The 15,926-nt window shown below is 42.5% G+C and overlaps 1 protein-coding gene across 2 annotated transcripts in view; it reads left to right on the top strand.

Moving 5' to 3' along the window:
- Positions 1-10,962: 10,962 nt before the first annotated feature.
- Positions 10,963-15,926, top strand: part of Tmeff1 (transmembrane protein with EGF like and two follistatin like domains 1) — a 104,331-nt gene continuing 99,367 nt past the window's right edge. The window contains exon 1 of one of the 2 annotated variants that reach the window (XM_046457395.2): positions 10,963-11,173. In XM_046457395.2, the coding sequence (XP_046313351.1) occupies positions 10,978-11,173 (196 nt within the window). In that variant the 5' untranslated portion in view covers positions 10,963-10,977. Of the gene's footprint in view, positions 11,174-11,950; positions 12,129-15,926 lie in introns of those variants that run through there. The other variant, XM_058578049.1, reaches the window with a different exon arrangement.

The following is a 15,926-nucleotide window of genomic DNA, read 5'->3' as shown; positions in this document are numbered from 1 at the left end:
GAGAGCACAGAAGCCATGCTCCAGGCATTTCCTCAGAGTCTCAATACCTTGTCTACAAGCCCAGTTGCCTCAGCCTCCATTCTCTCCTTCCTCCTCATTACGAAGAAAATATCTGCTCTCAAAAGCCATTCCTTCCACCTGTGCTTTGAATTTCACTCTTCTGTCTTCTCAAGAATCTTACACAACTGAATATCCTTTTCTCTGTCTTGTCTATTTCAGGTCTCTCTTTCTCCCTTTACTGGACCTTTATCACCATCATTTAAATGTTCTATAGTCTCATCTTAAAAAGTCCTTCTTCGGGCTGGGGATGTGGCTCAAGCCGTAGTGTGCTCGCCTGGCATGCGTGCAGCCTGGGTTCGATCCTCAGCACCACATACAAACAAAGATGTTGTGTCCGCCAAGAACTAAAAAATAAATATTAAAAAAAATTCTCTCTCGCTGTCTTAAAAAAAAAAAAAAGTCCTTCCTCTACCTGTAGGCACATCCTGCCTGTTTCTCTTCTTCCCTTCACAGCCGAGCTGTCTAAATGTTCTGTCTCCTCTTCCTATTTCTTATTCATGTCTCATTAAACTCTAATCTGGATTTTTCCCCTACCAATTTACCAAGTAGCCCTTGCTAAGATTACTGGTGGCTTCAAGTGGCTGTACCCATTGGACACTATTCAATACTAATCTTGATTGACCTCTCAGCAGCATTTGACCAGTTGGCCACATCCTGCTCTGGAAACACATTTGTTACTTGGTCATTGTTCTTTCCTGATTTTCCTCTTAATTTTCTAACAGTTCCTACTCAGTTCCCTCCATTGGAGTTCCTTATCTCCATTGTGGGCCCCTCTTCTCTTGTACTTTTATCTCATTAAGTCCTCAGACTCACTTCCATGACTTTTTAAATCCTCTGATGCCCAGTGTAAACCTCTCTTATGAGCACCAGACTTACAAATCCAACTACTACTGGAGGCTTCCATGCTGATACCTCACTGCACCTCAAACTCAGTGTGCCTACCACTGAATTCAATTTTCCTCTCTTCAAACCTGCTTTTCCTCAAGAGTGGGTCATTTTATAAATGCTACTGAACTGGGGATAACTGTCACTTGACATTTTCTCTCTCTTACCTCCCACATCTATTCATGATTTTATCTGCTAAATCTGTCCAATCTATATACTTGTCCCCATCTTAAATTTTTTTAGTTGTAAATGGGCACAATACCTTTATTTTACTTATTTATATTTATGTGGTGCCGAGGATTGAACCCAGTGCCTCACATGTACTAGGCAAGTGCTCTACACTGAGCCACAACCCCAGCCCTACTTGTCCCCATCTTACCTGGTCCAAGTCACCATCATCACTTACTTGGACCATCAAAAAGAATACACTATATCATTAAGTACAGTGACCATCGTGTTTAATAGATGGTTTTCTTTGCGTACATTTTGTCATTTCACTCCATGCTGCACTCTGCAGCCACATGATTTCTGGTTTAACAGATTCATTGAATTTTTTCTTTTCTTTTGTGCAGTGCTGGGTGTTGAATCCAGGGCCTCATGCATGCCAGGCAAGCATTCTGCCACTGAATTGTATCCCCAGCTGAACTGAGATGTTAGCTGAACTGAGATGTTAGTACAGTTCACCCTTTAGCCAAGTGATCTTTTTCAAACACAAATCTAAGCAGGTTATTCCATGCTTATAAACTTAAGTTCAAATCTGAATCCTTATTCCGGCTTAATAGGTCTACATGATCTGTCCCTTTGCTCCCTAACATCTCCAACTTTATTCTGTCTCATTCACTCTCCAGACTGTTTCTTAAAAAAACAAAAACAAAAACAAAAACAAAAAAACAACAAACCAGGCAGATAAAGTTATATGTATTTATGGTGCACAACATGATGTTTTAAATTATATATACAGAATGATTACAACTAGCTAAATAACAAATGGATCTCCTCACACATAGTTATCATCTTTATGGTGAAAATATTTTACATCCACTTGTTTTGCATTTTTTCAAGAAAACAGTATGTGGTAGCGCATGTGCTTAGCATGTGCAGAGCCCTGAGTTCAATGCACAACACACACGCAAAGAAATATATCATCATGAAATAGTGACCATACTGTTTAACAGATCTCTTGATCTATTGTATAATATAATAGATCATATGTATTCCCAATATTTTTTACCTTTATTTTGTTTTTTATGTGGTGCCAGGGATCGAACCCAGTGCCCCACACATGCTAGGCAAGCTCTATACCACTGAGCCACAACCCTGGCCCTCTTCTATTTTTTTTTTTTTTTTGAGAGGGGGCAGTATTGAGGATTGAATTCAGTGTTTAACCACTTTGCCATCCCCAGTCCTTTTTATTATTTTTATTTTGAGACAGAATCTTGCTAAGTTGTTGAGGCTGGCTTTGAACCTGTGATTCTCTTCTTCAGATTCCCATGTTGCTGGGATTACAAGGGTGCCACTATGCTTGACTTATTCCTTTTATCTAACTATAATTATGTATCCTTTGACCAAATTCCCCACTTCTAAATTCCTGAGTTTTGGAACCACTATTCTACTCTCTATTTATCTGAGATCAACTTTTTTTTGGATTCTGCACAAGAGATCATGTGGTATTTGCTTTTGTTTCTTGAATTTGCCATATCTTTTATTTCATTTTTAATGATGCGGTTTCTTCATAGAATACTCTTCCCTCTTACCTTCTTCTAATTCTTCTTTGTCATCCAGCTTCAGCCTGAATGGCACTTCTGGAAAGCTTTCCTTGATACCTCCAGCTCCTGGTACATCAGGGGCTGGATGCTTTAAAGTCTGACATCCCTACCACACTACAGGAGAAGGACTGTGCCTGTCTTGTTCATCTTAGTGTCCTCACTGCCTTCCACAGTTGCCTGGCACATAATAGCAATCTCTAAATACTGCTGAATGAATAGGGCTATTGTCACTGTGCTCCCTGACCTGCCCTACCCCCTGCTCTCATCGTTGTTGAGGTCACCACTGCCAAAGTTGCCTTATGTCTTATCACTATTGTTCTGTGCTGAGAGAAACAGCCTCAGAATGTGATCTTGCTGTTTTACCTTTGCAACTCAGCTGGGAATCCAGACTAAGTGCTGAGTCCAACTATACTGACCCCAATGCAAAGCTGCCAAGCCATTAGATTTTAGGGAATAATTTTCAACTCTGAAACAAGGAAGAAGAATTAAAAAATTATGGACTCAATTCAAGTTCACATGTACATATACAGTTGAGTTGATACATACAGTAATATATGCTTGAGTATACACATGTAAATGTACATGTATAAACACAGGGCCTGGCTGTCACTCTCAAATATACATGCATGCACACTCTCACAGAGGCAACCTGATATATACTCATTCCTTACATATGTACACAGGGAGTAAAATGGCATATGCTTGGCACTTATGCATATGTACAGAGGCAAGCTGATATACTCATTACATATGTATACACACAGGCAAATGACATATGCTCAGTACATATGTATACATACAGAGACAAGCTGACATACTTAAATACATTCAGTGGTAAGATATAATTATTTAGTTCCTTTGAATCTCTCTAATTCCTCCATGTGCCTAGCTCCTTGCTTTGTCTCTCATGATTCTAGCTCAGTGGATGCCATTCTCAAGTTCCTGGGCTCTTGGCTGTAACCTCTTGTCTTTCCCTTTGACCCACCTGGCTATTTGTCCAACTTTTCCTCACAGCAGTTGGCTGCCCCTCCAGTCACCAGGTTTCTCTTCTGCAGGTTTCTTCAATAGGCAGCCAGCCCAAATGACCTTTTTTGATTGTTGAATTTGACCCTTTGGGTTTTGATCTGGAGTACTAATTGTGACATTACATAGACCTGGTCTCAGCCTTGTTGCCCACTGACTATGTAACCTTGGGAAAAATGACTTAACCTTGTTAAACCTGTTTTCTAATCTAGAGAATGAAGATAATATTAACATCTTTTATGTTTTTAGTAGTATATATTGGGTAATACATATGGAACTTTCATCCTAGTATATAAGTGTACTCGACAACTGTCACTGAAAATAAGTAACATTTGCTGATGATGTGGCACATGCCTGTAGTCCCAGTTTGATGAGATGCTGAGGCAGGAGAATTGCAAGCTCAAGGCCTGTCTGAACAATTTAGAGACACCTTGTCTCAAAATTAAAAAAAGGGGTGGGGGTTGTTGGATATATAGCTCAGTAGCAGACCCCCTGAGTCTAATCCAGTACTGCAAAAACAAACAAACAAGTCCCACAAAAACCAAAGATAATAACATTTATCACATGCTTACTAAGCCACTACTACCTTTAGCTAATTATTTATTGAATACTTGTGATGTACTAAATTCGGTTCTGAGTACTTTAAATATATGTCCCCTCCCCTTTTCTTTGCAACCCAGGGTCTCTTGCATGCTAGTGTGCATGCTACCACTAAGTTATATCCCCAACCCTCTAAGGACCTATTTATCCTTACAACAAACCCTATGAAGTAGATAAAAATGGAACTGAGTAGATCATGGAACTGAAGCATAGAGAAATAACTTGCCTAGGGTCATAGAACCAGCAAGTGGCAGAGCTAAGACACAAACCCAGATGGTTTGGTTCCAGAGCTTACACTCTTGATTATTCTGTTCTACCTCCTACTTCCATTTATGTGTGATTGTCTTTGTCAGGAAAGCTATTTCTTTGGTACAATCTTTTATGAGTTAAAACCCTTGGAGAAATTTTTGAATTGCAGCTGAAATTTTCCATTTGCTGAAAGATCAAGAAAAATTTTAATTCTGTATTCAGAGCAGTGCTAAACAATTGTATGATAAAAAGACCTGCAGGAAAAACCCAGAGATGCCTCCTCACTCTCTCTGCCCACTCACAGGGACTGTTTGGGTGAGAAGACTTTCAAACTGACAAAATTATAGTGGGGAGGCTGTTCTCTGGGTTTCCATTGCATGTTTTGTTCAGATATCTATAAATGCCTCCTTGCCTTCTGCCCACCATGCACATTATGGGAATGTGGGTAGCAATAATAGTGCCTTCAACCAGAGTCCTTGACAATGTACTCACAAGAATCCCTGCATCATTATCATAAGAAGCCCCAACAAAATCTTCTGACACTCCTGCAGGTGCTGAGGATGCCTTGTGCATACTCTCAGCAGCTGCAGATTGTTTTTTTTTTTTTTTTTTTTTTTTGGTGCTGGAGATTGAACAGGGCTTCCACTAATATTAAGTATGTGCTCTACCACTGAACTACATCCCCCAGCCCTTGACTGTGGTCAGTTTTTCAATTAATATTAATTGTACATATGGGGTGCAGTGTGGTATTTTTATACTTGCAAACAGTATGCATTGATCATGTCTAATCATCCCTCTCTACCCTCTCCTTGCCCCTACTCCAGCTCCTTCCAAATTCCTAGTAATTAGTTTTCTACTTTTCAGGTTGACTTTTTTTGGAATCCACATGCACTACTAATCTTTCTGACTTATGTTACTTAGTATAATGTCCTCTAATTCCATCCATTTTTGCTGCAAATGATGGGATCCATTCTTCTTTATGGTTGAATAATGCCCCATTGTATATATAGATCACATTTTCTTTATCCATTCACCTGTTGGTGGGCACCTAGGTTGATTCTGTATCTTGGTTATTGTGAGTAGTCTGGCTTCAGTCATGACAATTCCAATCTTTGCTCAATCTTGTATCTGATGTTCCTCCATCTTCTCAAATGCTTGTGATGCAGAGGGCTTTTGGATCAGAGTGAACCAGATGACTCCAACTTCCTAGCATTTGTAGCCTTAGTACTTAACTTCATTAGGCCTTTGTTTCCTAATTCATAAAATGGAAACAATACCTTCCAACAAGGGGGGTAGAAAGATTACTGATAACAAATATAGTGTCTGACAATACCTTGGAGGTCCTCAGTGAATTAACCCAGCATGTCCTCAGAGAATTTTAAGTTATTATTAATTCATGTGATCCAACAAGTATTCTCTCCCATCAACAACATCTCCTTTACTAGAGTTTAAGCTCTATGAAAAACAGGGACTTTGTTTTGTTCATTGATGTTTCTGTGTATCTACAACAGTTCCTAGATCATAGTGGATGTCCATTAAATACTTGTTGAATCAATGAAGTTCTAAACAAGGGGACCTTGCTGTCTCAGGTCCTTCCTATTCTGGCTGGCATTCAGACTCTCTTACCAGTCCTTGGCTTGCTTGGAGTGCTCCCCTGTCTCCTGGTTAACTCCCATTATCCTCTAATCTTAGCACAAGCATCACATCTTCAGAGAAACCTCTGAATTTCATCTTTGTAACATTTAAAAATGTTGCAATTTTATTTTTATTTGTATAATTTTGATTAGTATTTGACCTTAAACTTTGTAAGAACAGACATCAGGTCTGTTGGACACACCACTGAATTCTCATGGACTAGAAATAGACCCTCATTATCAATGTGCTGAATGAATGACTTTATCCACTCTCCTATTTTTTTTTCTTTTTTAAAGATCTCTCTGTCAGTGGGGCTGGGGTTGTGGCTCAGTGGTAGAGTGATTGCCTAGCAAGTGTGAAGTACTGGGTTCCATCCCCCGGCACCCCATAAAAAACAAGCAAATAAAATATTGTGTCCATCTGCAACTAATATATATATATATATATGTGTGTATATATATATATATATATATATATATATATATATATATATATCCCTCTCTCTAGGAAGTGGGGTCAGTCCCAGGCTTGTGCCAGTGCTACACCATAAATCAACCCTTTCTCCTGTTTCTGGATGGAGCATTCTGACTCTCCCCCAGGCAGGGTAATTTGTCAGCCCCTAGGTGTCTTATTACTGCTTCTCAGGACTTCATTATGCAGCTAGTCCATCCAGCAGGAGTTCCAGAAAAGCCAGGATTTTGGCAGGGCTGGGAGTATGGGATGGGATCTGCCATTTACTCCTACCCTACCCTCGCTCTATTTATATTTAGTATTTATCACACTGTGTTGTAACTGTTAATTTTCAGATGTCTCACCATCCCCACACAGCTAGGGCAGGATTATCTCTTGCCACCAGAGGCTACTGTAATGCCTAGCATGCAACAAATGCTCATAAAAGTTTCTTGAAGGAATGCAATGTTTTTCATGAGTGAAGCTTTAATGAGGACAAGAACCAATTCATAGGAAAGGGCGCACTGTCTCTGGCATTTTTCTTTTTAAGCCAAGAAACACCTTTCTATTTAGGTTAATTTTGATTGCAGTTTTTTGTTGCTCAGAACTGAAAACATTCTTGAAAACAGCAATAACTAATGGTGTCCAAGTATAGGATCTCTGATAAGATTTTTGTACAAAAATATTCACCCCTCTCACTTACCTCCTTAAGAATAGACTTCCTAATCTCTTGTCTTTGGGCTCAACCCCAGGAGTAGTTTTAGCCTGCGGGATGTTAGCAGACATGTACAAATGGCAGTGTAGAAAGTGCTTGCATGGTTGGGCCTGTCCCTGTGCAACACTGCCACATCCCTAATAGTTCCTTCTGATAGCTGCTGCCACTTCAGCCAGGGTCTCAGAATGAATACTGGTGGAATGAACCAGAACTCAGTCTGCGCACTGGACCCAAGCCCAGCTGGATCTGAGAACCATACAGCCAGGCCTCGCCTTGACCAGTCAAGTCCCAGACAACCCCTATGAGACCCAAGAGAAATGATTATTATTTCATGCTGCTGAGAATTTATGGTTGTTATGGAGCAATAGCTGATTGATCAAGATGAGGTCAGAGGTTTTCAAATATGACAGGACATTGAGTTATCTAGAGAACTTTAAAAGCAATGAGATACTTGAGCTTCACCCAGACTGGAATGATGTTCAGAATTTACATTTCTTTTAAACTCTCAGAGTGGATTTTATGTACCAAGTCCTATATCATTTTGTTATCTGGTATTTTGGAGCCACATAATATTAGAGTGTGATGGGGGTTTTATTAGATAACCTCTAAGATCCTCTTTTTCTGAGATTGTATGGTGAAAGTCAGAGAAATCCTCTTTCTGAATTAGAGTCCTTTTCAATTTAAAAACTTTTTTTTTTTTTTTTTGTACCAGGGATATTGAACTCAGGATACTTAACTACTAAGCCACATCCCCAACCCTTTATTGTATTTAGAGACAGGGTCTCACTGAGTTGCTGAGGGCCTTGCTAAGTTGCTAAGGCTAGCTTTGAACTTACGTTCCTCCTGCCTCAGCCTCCTGAGCTGCTGGGATTACAGGTGTGCACCACTGCACCCGGCTCACTCTGAAAACTTTTCAGAAATGTGTGTTGAATTTTTCTTACCTAATTTGGAGAAAGACACAGATGTAAATTAAATTATGATTTATGAACCCAGGGTTGTTTCCTTTTTATTTAAGTATTATCTACTCTTACTATTTCTGCCTGGGCTATGGTCAGTCAATGAATAAAAATTTAAGGCAGAATACTGGGGTTGGGATGCCAAGATACATGCCAGGGAAGTAGCACAGGTGAAGTCAAGATTCAAAGAGCTGCTGAAGGAGTGCTCTGAGAATGAGCATTCCTCTGTGGCTTAGCAGTCAGGCACCTGGGATCACACCTAATTCAGGAAAGTCTGAAGTTCAGTTGTAGTTGTAACAACTGCCATGACACTGCTGACAGTTTGGAGGTTTGAGGCAAATCTTAATGTTAAAAACTGCAAATTTATTTATGTAAATAGCAGAATGAAGACATAATTTAAAAGGAAATAATTTTTTAAAATTTTAACGATAAGAAACTGTCACTGAAAAAATTCAGATCATAGCCAGGTGCAATGGCCCACACCTGTAATCCCAGCAGCTCAGGAGGCTGAGGCAGGAGGACTGCAAGTTTGAGGACAGCCTCAGCAATTTGGCCAAGCTCTAAGCAACTTAGTGAGACCCTGTCTCAAAATATCAAAGGGCTGAAGAGGTTGCTCAGTGGTAGAGTACCCTGAGTTTAAAACCCTGCTTCCAAAAAAAAGTTCAGATCATACAGAAAAACATAAAGGACAAGGAACTATTTCTCACAAGCTATTTCTCAGAGATAACCATTGCTGTATAGTCATCTTGACTTTTTTCCTATGGATGTGTACACATGTACATTTTAGAAAAATAGGATTTTCTTATACACCCTCATTACTGCTTTTTTCCATGTCAATAAACATTAACCTAATTGTCATTGCTGTTAAAGCTGTATTATAGGCCAACATACTGAGATGTATCATACTTTATATTTAACTAGTCCCCACTGGTGGACAGTTAGGTTATATTTTACTATTGTAAAAAGGCTCTGGTAAACATCCTTATTTATATTTTTTTCTGATTTCTGTAGGATAAATTCCAATAAGTGGGATTGCTAGATTAAAGGGTAAATGCATTTTAAAGGTTTTTCATTCATGGTCAGATTGCCCTCCCAAAGAGTATAAATTAACAGCTGGAGGATTTGTCACTTCTTGTTAATCATCCTGGGGTGGGGACAGAATTTTATCTTATCTTTTATTACTAATGGCTTTAATTTTCTTTTCACATATTTATTGTCTACACTTTTTTTGTGAATAAGCCAGTCAGCTTTTTATTATTATCTGTTTGTGTAAGTATTTTGTCTCATTTTTACATTGAAGGCATTTTTCCTGATGTGGATTTCCCACACATTTCTTAATTTTACGAGTTAAACTGGTGAGTTTTTCAAAGAGACTTAAAAATTCCTTCTGAGATAGGAGGCAGTATAATGGAATGAAGAGGGCAGAAGACTTCCCGAGAATTCAGTCCAGGATCTTATGTCTGGGTTATCACCTAGCAAGATGTGGCCTGAAGAACACTGGTCTGAGAGGCAGATCATGAAGTCTCTGGGTCCCAACTTCCTCATCTGTAGATGAGAATGAAAACTCCCGTGTAAGGCTGTAAAGAAGAACTGGAGAGAAACGCATGCAGAGAGCTTCCTCCAGGCCTCGGACCCAGCAAGTCCTCTCTAAATCTTGGCTGTTATTAGGGGGAGAGAGCAATACAGACTTTCCAAAGTATTTTAAATTCAGTCGGTGTGGCGCATCTGGGAACCCGGTGGGGGTGAGGTCCTAGAGATTCAGCCATTCACGTAGCATCTCATCTCTGTGAACTGCACGGCTGGAGTCAGAACTTGGGTTCCAATCCCGATCCTGCCCATTTTTTGGTGTGTGACCTTGGACAAGTCACCTTTTCCTCTCCGCGGTCGTTTTTTCACCTGGAGAACAGAGGGTGGCCCACCTGCCCCTCTTTCCCAGCGTTTCAAAACGTTTGACGGAAACGCTTCAAAAACGCTCACAAAGGGCAGCGACGACGTCTGTTAGGGAAACCCAGCCGACTAGGTCACCTCGGCACCGCGAAGCCCACCCGGCGGCGGAGAGGTGCGCGCCCCCCGCCCGGCCCCCGCCCCGCCGCAGGAACAATAGCAGCCCCGGAGGCGTTGCCGGCCGCGGGGGGGGGGGCGGAGCTGTCGGCGCGGGCGCTGGGGGTGTGCGCGGGGCGGGGTCGCAGCCACCCCTCCCGCCCGCGGCTCCGTCACGCGCCCCTCGCGGGGCGGGCCGGGGTCTTTGTGACGCGGTGGCGACGGCCGCGGACACAAAGGGAAGGGAGCCGACGAGCGAGGGGCTGGGCCTGCCCCCGCCCCGCGACCCCCGCCCACCGCGCGCGCGCCCGCTCGCGCCCCCAGTCTCGATCTCCCCCACGCGGGCTCGCACCCTTGCGCGCTCCCTCGCGCGCCCGCGACCCTCGCACGCGCCGGGACCCACCGACTTCGTCCCGAGCGCTGCGGGCCGGGGCCTGGCGGGCGCTGCGTGTGGGGCGGGGATGCCGAGGGGCTGCTCCCGGGTGCAGCGGCGCGGCTGCTAGGAGGCAGAGAGAGGCGGCGGCGGGGCTCTGGGCGCGCGGCTGGATGCCCCCGGCCTGCAGCTCCCTGCACTTCCCGCCGTCCAGGGGCGCCAGCCATGGGCGCCGCGTCCGCTGAGGGGCCGCTCCGGCTGGCTGCCGCGCCCCCGCTCGCCTTCTGCTGCTACACGTCGGTGCTTCTGCTCTTCGCCTTCTCCCTGCCCGGCAGCCGCGCGTCCAACCAGCCCCCGGGTGGCGGCAGCGGCGGCGGCGGGGACTGTCCCGGTGGCAAAGGCAAGAGCATCAACTGCTCAGGTAGGACCGGCCGGAGCCCGCCCCGGGGCCCCTCCCTCCGCCGTCGCCCCGTTCCGGGTTCTCGCGGCGGGGCTGGGAAAGACCCTGGCGCGAGGGCGGAGGGCAGGGCGCGAGCGCGCGGTGCTGGCTTGGGAACCGGCGTTGGGGACGGGGAGTGGCCTGCGTGCGTCCGTGGATGTCGGGTGGCTGGGCGAGGGCGGCCCCGCTCCTGGCGAGCCTGCGGGGCTGGACCCCGCGGGGCGGGCGGCCGGGGCTCCCGGCGTGGTCGTGGGTGTGCTCGCGGGAGCGCGTGTTTGTGTTGTGAAGGCTCCGGGGAGGGCGGCCGGCCCCAGGCTGGCGTCTGTGGGAGAGCGCTGTGGTGGAGATGGTGAGGGGCTGGGGGCGAGGCGCAGGGGCAGAGGAGTGCCCCGCGGTCTCCGGCTCGTTGTAGGAAATGGAACGGGTGGCCCGAGGGCGCGGGTGGCGGTAGAAAGAGTGTGTGAGACACCTTCGGGTTCAGAGGTGGGATGGGGTCTTGAAGTGTCCCCAGGTCTTTGGATGTGGGGAAAGACCCAGGGCTCAGAAAGTGACCCGTGTTTTTGTGTGTTGTGTGTGGATGAAGCCTGGGGCTCAGGTAGTCCCCCTGGCGTTTGCATTGAGGAGGAGGGATAGGAGTCCTAGAGTGAACCCCGTTTACAGAGGGAGGGGGCCAGGGAGTCATCTTGTGTGGGGTTTGAGTATAAAAACAGGTAATTTAGGCCTCAGAGAGTGCCCCCTGGGTTATTAAGATGGTTGTGCAAAAAGGAGAGGGTGATGTGCCTGTGTCTCTGTGTTTTGCCAGAGGGAGAGCCCAGAGATTGGCAGCCAGGGGAGCTAGGGAATGACCTCTCCCCTCTCTCCAAGGCCGCCTGCCCTCCCACAGCTGTTGGAAACAAAGAGCTTGCTGGGGCTTTAATGGATGACACCGGGGAGGAGGGTACGGGGCATTTAAGTTTCCTCTTCCTTTCTAAAGGGGTCCCAGAGGAACCCAAGGATTCAGGCCTGGGGCAAGGAAAGGCATCCAGGTCTCTTCCGGGGTGGGGGTGGGTGGGTTGGTCCTGAGGCTGGCCTAGTAGATACTACTAATTATAAGATAATGCTTACTAACTTGTCCTTTTGTCAGTTCTCAAACCACCACTAGTCTTTAAACCCAGGGAAAGGGGGAAGAAGGATGGACAGGAGGCCACCAGGAATCTGCTGGCTAGCCTGCCAGACAACCTTTGTACCTTCTGGCTCTGAAGAGGCATTGTTTTGGGGTAGAGGGGAGGGCTGATGAAGGAGCAAGAGAGGGGTCTCAGCCCAGGGCTAAGGTTTTGGCCTGCCTTTTATGTTTGAAGGCCTAAAACCTTTTAATAATTTCACATGGTATGTTTTATGAGGGGGGGATGGGGTTTGAGAACAGTTAACAATGGCATGTCCGTTAAAAGCCTTTCCATCCATGAAATAACTTTTTCTAATGGTAAGTGGGATATGAGATAGGGCTTTAATAAGTAAGCATACTTTATTTAAGAATAAAAGCAATTTGTATATTAGAGTGCCTTTTTAGAAAAAAACAAATATTGGTTATCAAACTTGCAAGTGATCACACATGTCAAAATATTTTACAGACTAATATGCTATGGTTATTTGTTTTTGCTAAGCAAAGTTGTCTTTAACAAAATATGGTGTGTATTGGTTGATTTTCTTTTTTTTTTTTTCTTTTCTGTATGCCTTCTAACTCTTTAATGCAGAGGTTGTTTTTAAAAAGGAAATAGAGAACTGGAAACCCACATGATGTGGGGAAAAGGGCATGGGATCTAGGAGTCATGGCCATTGGTAAAAAGCAGCTGGGTAACTTGGGGCAGGTTATTTAATTTTTTTGTTTTTGGTTTCTTTTATTATAAGAGAGACTTCGATTTAATAATATCAGAGCCTTCTTTCAAGGAATATTTGTGACTGATAAAAATGTCAATAAATTAGACTGATCAAATAAAACGTTTTCTAGTCCTAAGAGACACTTGAATGACTCTAGGTCTGAAGCTAAAGTATTAACTAAATGAAATTTATAGATTCTTTTTGTAACTGTTAAAGGATGAAGACTGGGAAAAACTCATATGGAAATACGTGTGTTTTTTAATTGATGAACTTGAGAACTATTTGAGACAGTCTGGATATAAGCATCTGTTAATGCAATTGAAGATTGTGTGTAGGTCTTTTAATGATGTTATATACTTATTCATGTATTTGAGTTTTAAAATCTAAATGCTGGCCCTGACTTCTATGGACTTTCATTTTTGCTTTTGGATCACCACTTCAGCCCACCATGACTCTTCTGGAGCTTTATTCTGTCTGACTGTGTATGTTGGGCCACTAAGCTTTGAGGCATGTACAAAGTGAAGAGCAGGTCTATGACTTTATTAATTTTTTAATTAAATTAACAGAAGTTATGTAGATTGTGGGAAAGGGTGGAACCCTGTGATGTTTACTGGAGACTGCCTATAAAGTTGGTTGATGTTGATGCATGAGTCACTGATATGTTCAACCAGCTATAAATCCTCTTGGTTGAGTTCAACAGATTTTCCAGCTACCGCTGTTCAACATTTTCCATTTTGTTTATCATACACTCATTAAAAGATTTGGTCAGATTGTCTTGTTGGAATCAGTTGTGTAAATGTCTGTATCATCTTTTTTTTTTTTTCTCCATTTTAGTAATCCTATCAAAAAGCAAAGGTGTGGAGCTTGCCTTAGTGTAAAGGTCCCCGTGGTGGCTTTCCATAAACTGTATTCAAAGACTTGTTATTTACTCATTCTAGAATTTTTTAGCTAATATGTGGCAAGAAAACCCATAGATGCTTTTCTGAATTTACATGTCCCGTTTTTTGAAGATTGAGGATGCATTCTTTTCATTTCTGACTCCTGCTGCCTTGTCAAGGTAGCTTAAATAACTACTGGTTAGAGTAATTTTTTTTTGTCGGATGTGAAAGTTTTTTAAGTATTGTGCAGTGTTAAATTTGATCAGAAAGTAGATACTTTTGAACTAGTTTTATATTCCGTTTCTGTCCACTATCCAAGCTACTCATCTTAGATGTTAGCTCCCTTTTGTTAAAATTCTAACCTTTCCAGTTTGAAGATCAGGCTCCTTCATGAAGACAAGCAAAGAAGCTGAATGGGTCTGCATTGTCCTTTTGTCTTTTGATATTACGACATCTTCCCTAAGCAGTGGGTCCTTTGTTTATGTCTTCTTGCTCTAAATAGCCCTTTTTTGTTGTTTTCTTGCCTCAGTATGCCACTCATTCTGGACAGGCTTATTGGTTATTACCTTTGATTTTTTTTATCTTTTTATTTTCCTTTCAAATTCTAACATATGAGAAAGTACTTTATTCATTCAAAGAAAAAAAGTTTGGCACCCATGACATTTATGATTGAGCTCAGGAGACCAGGTAACCCAAAATGTGTGATTTTTTTTCCCACTTCTAACATGAATAAGTGATTTTTTAATTTAGAAATTTTTTTTTTTCTTTAGGGTGTTTGAGATGAAACATATGAGGCATTTCTATCTTAGGGAATATGCTAAAGCGGCAGAAGAACACATGAAGAGCCCAATAAATAGCATTTGGTGATAGACATAAGGTAGAGAATTTGAACTAGGTTTTAAAAATGTCACAGAAGTGGAGCTGGGGTTGTGGCTCAGTGGTAGAGTGCTTGCCTAGCATGAGTGAGGCACTGGGTTTGATCCTCAGCACCGCATAAAAAATAAAGTTTTTGTATTCATCTACAAATAAAAAATATTTCAAAAAAATGTCACAGCAGTTAAACATGGGCCCTCTGGATTGTTATATGATGGTAAGAATGGCTTGTGGTATATGGATAGAATAAATGTCAGATTAAGAGAAGTGCCATTTTAGTGGGAATTTAGAATTTTGGGGGATAAAAAAGTGAGTTTTTCTAATTGTGGAATCTGGATCAGGACACGTTTCTTCTAGAGTCCTGGATATTAATTAATTTAGTGAACTTTGATTTACTATGATACACTAGGTGGTAAGGTAAATATATGTGAGGCATCTCTGTCCTCCAGGGCCAGAGTCTGACAGAGGTAGTTGGCCTCTAACAAATGTGTTCTGGTGGAAATGTCTGCTTAGTAGTACGCCTGGGCCTGCCTTCTCTCCACTAACAATCATTTATTGAACACTAGTAGCATTTAAATTTCTTTAAAGGTGTACAGTTTAGTGGTTTTTAGTATATTCACAAAGTTAGACACTAATTCCATAACATTTTCTTCACCCCCAAAAGAATCCCAATGCCTGTCAACAGTCACTCTACATTTCTACTTTTCTCTGTCCTCTGGCTGCTACTAATTTACCTTGTGTTTCTATGGATTTTCCTATTTTGGATAAAGACAATGTGTTGTCTTTTGTGTCTATTTCTTTCACTTACCATAATGTTTTTAGTGTTCATCCATATGGTAGCGTGTATTAGAACTTCATTACTTTTTATGACAATAATATTCTGCTGTATGGCTGTACCATATTTTGTGTATCCATTGCTCCATTAATGGATATTTGAGTTGTTTTTACTTTTTAATTATGAATAATGCTGCTGTAACATTTATATACAAGTTTTGTGTAGACTTATGTTTTCAGTTCTCTTAGGTGTACAAGAGTAGAATTGATGGGTCACATGGTAACTCTGTTTAACATTTTTGAGTAATTGCCAAAGCATTTTATGCTTCCCATCATTAATGTCTGAGGGTTCCGTT

Source organism: Marmota monax, unplaced genomic scaffold, assembly GCF_021218885.2.
Source record: "Marmota monax isolate L192 unplaced genomic scaffold, Marmota_monax_Labrador192_F-V1.1 WCK01_AAM20220418_F8-fsc00069, whole genome shotgun sequence".
Taxonomy (NCBI): Eukaryota; Metazoa; Chordata; class Mammalia; order Rodentia; family Sciuridae; genus Marmota; species Marmota monax.
The sequence above is the reverse complement of the archived record's forward strand: the minus strand, read 5'-3'. Positions and strand labels throughout refer to the sequence as shown.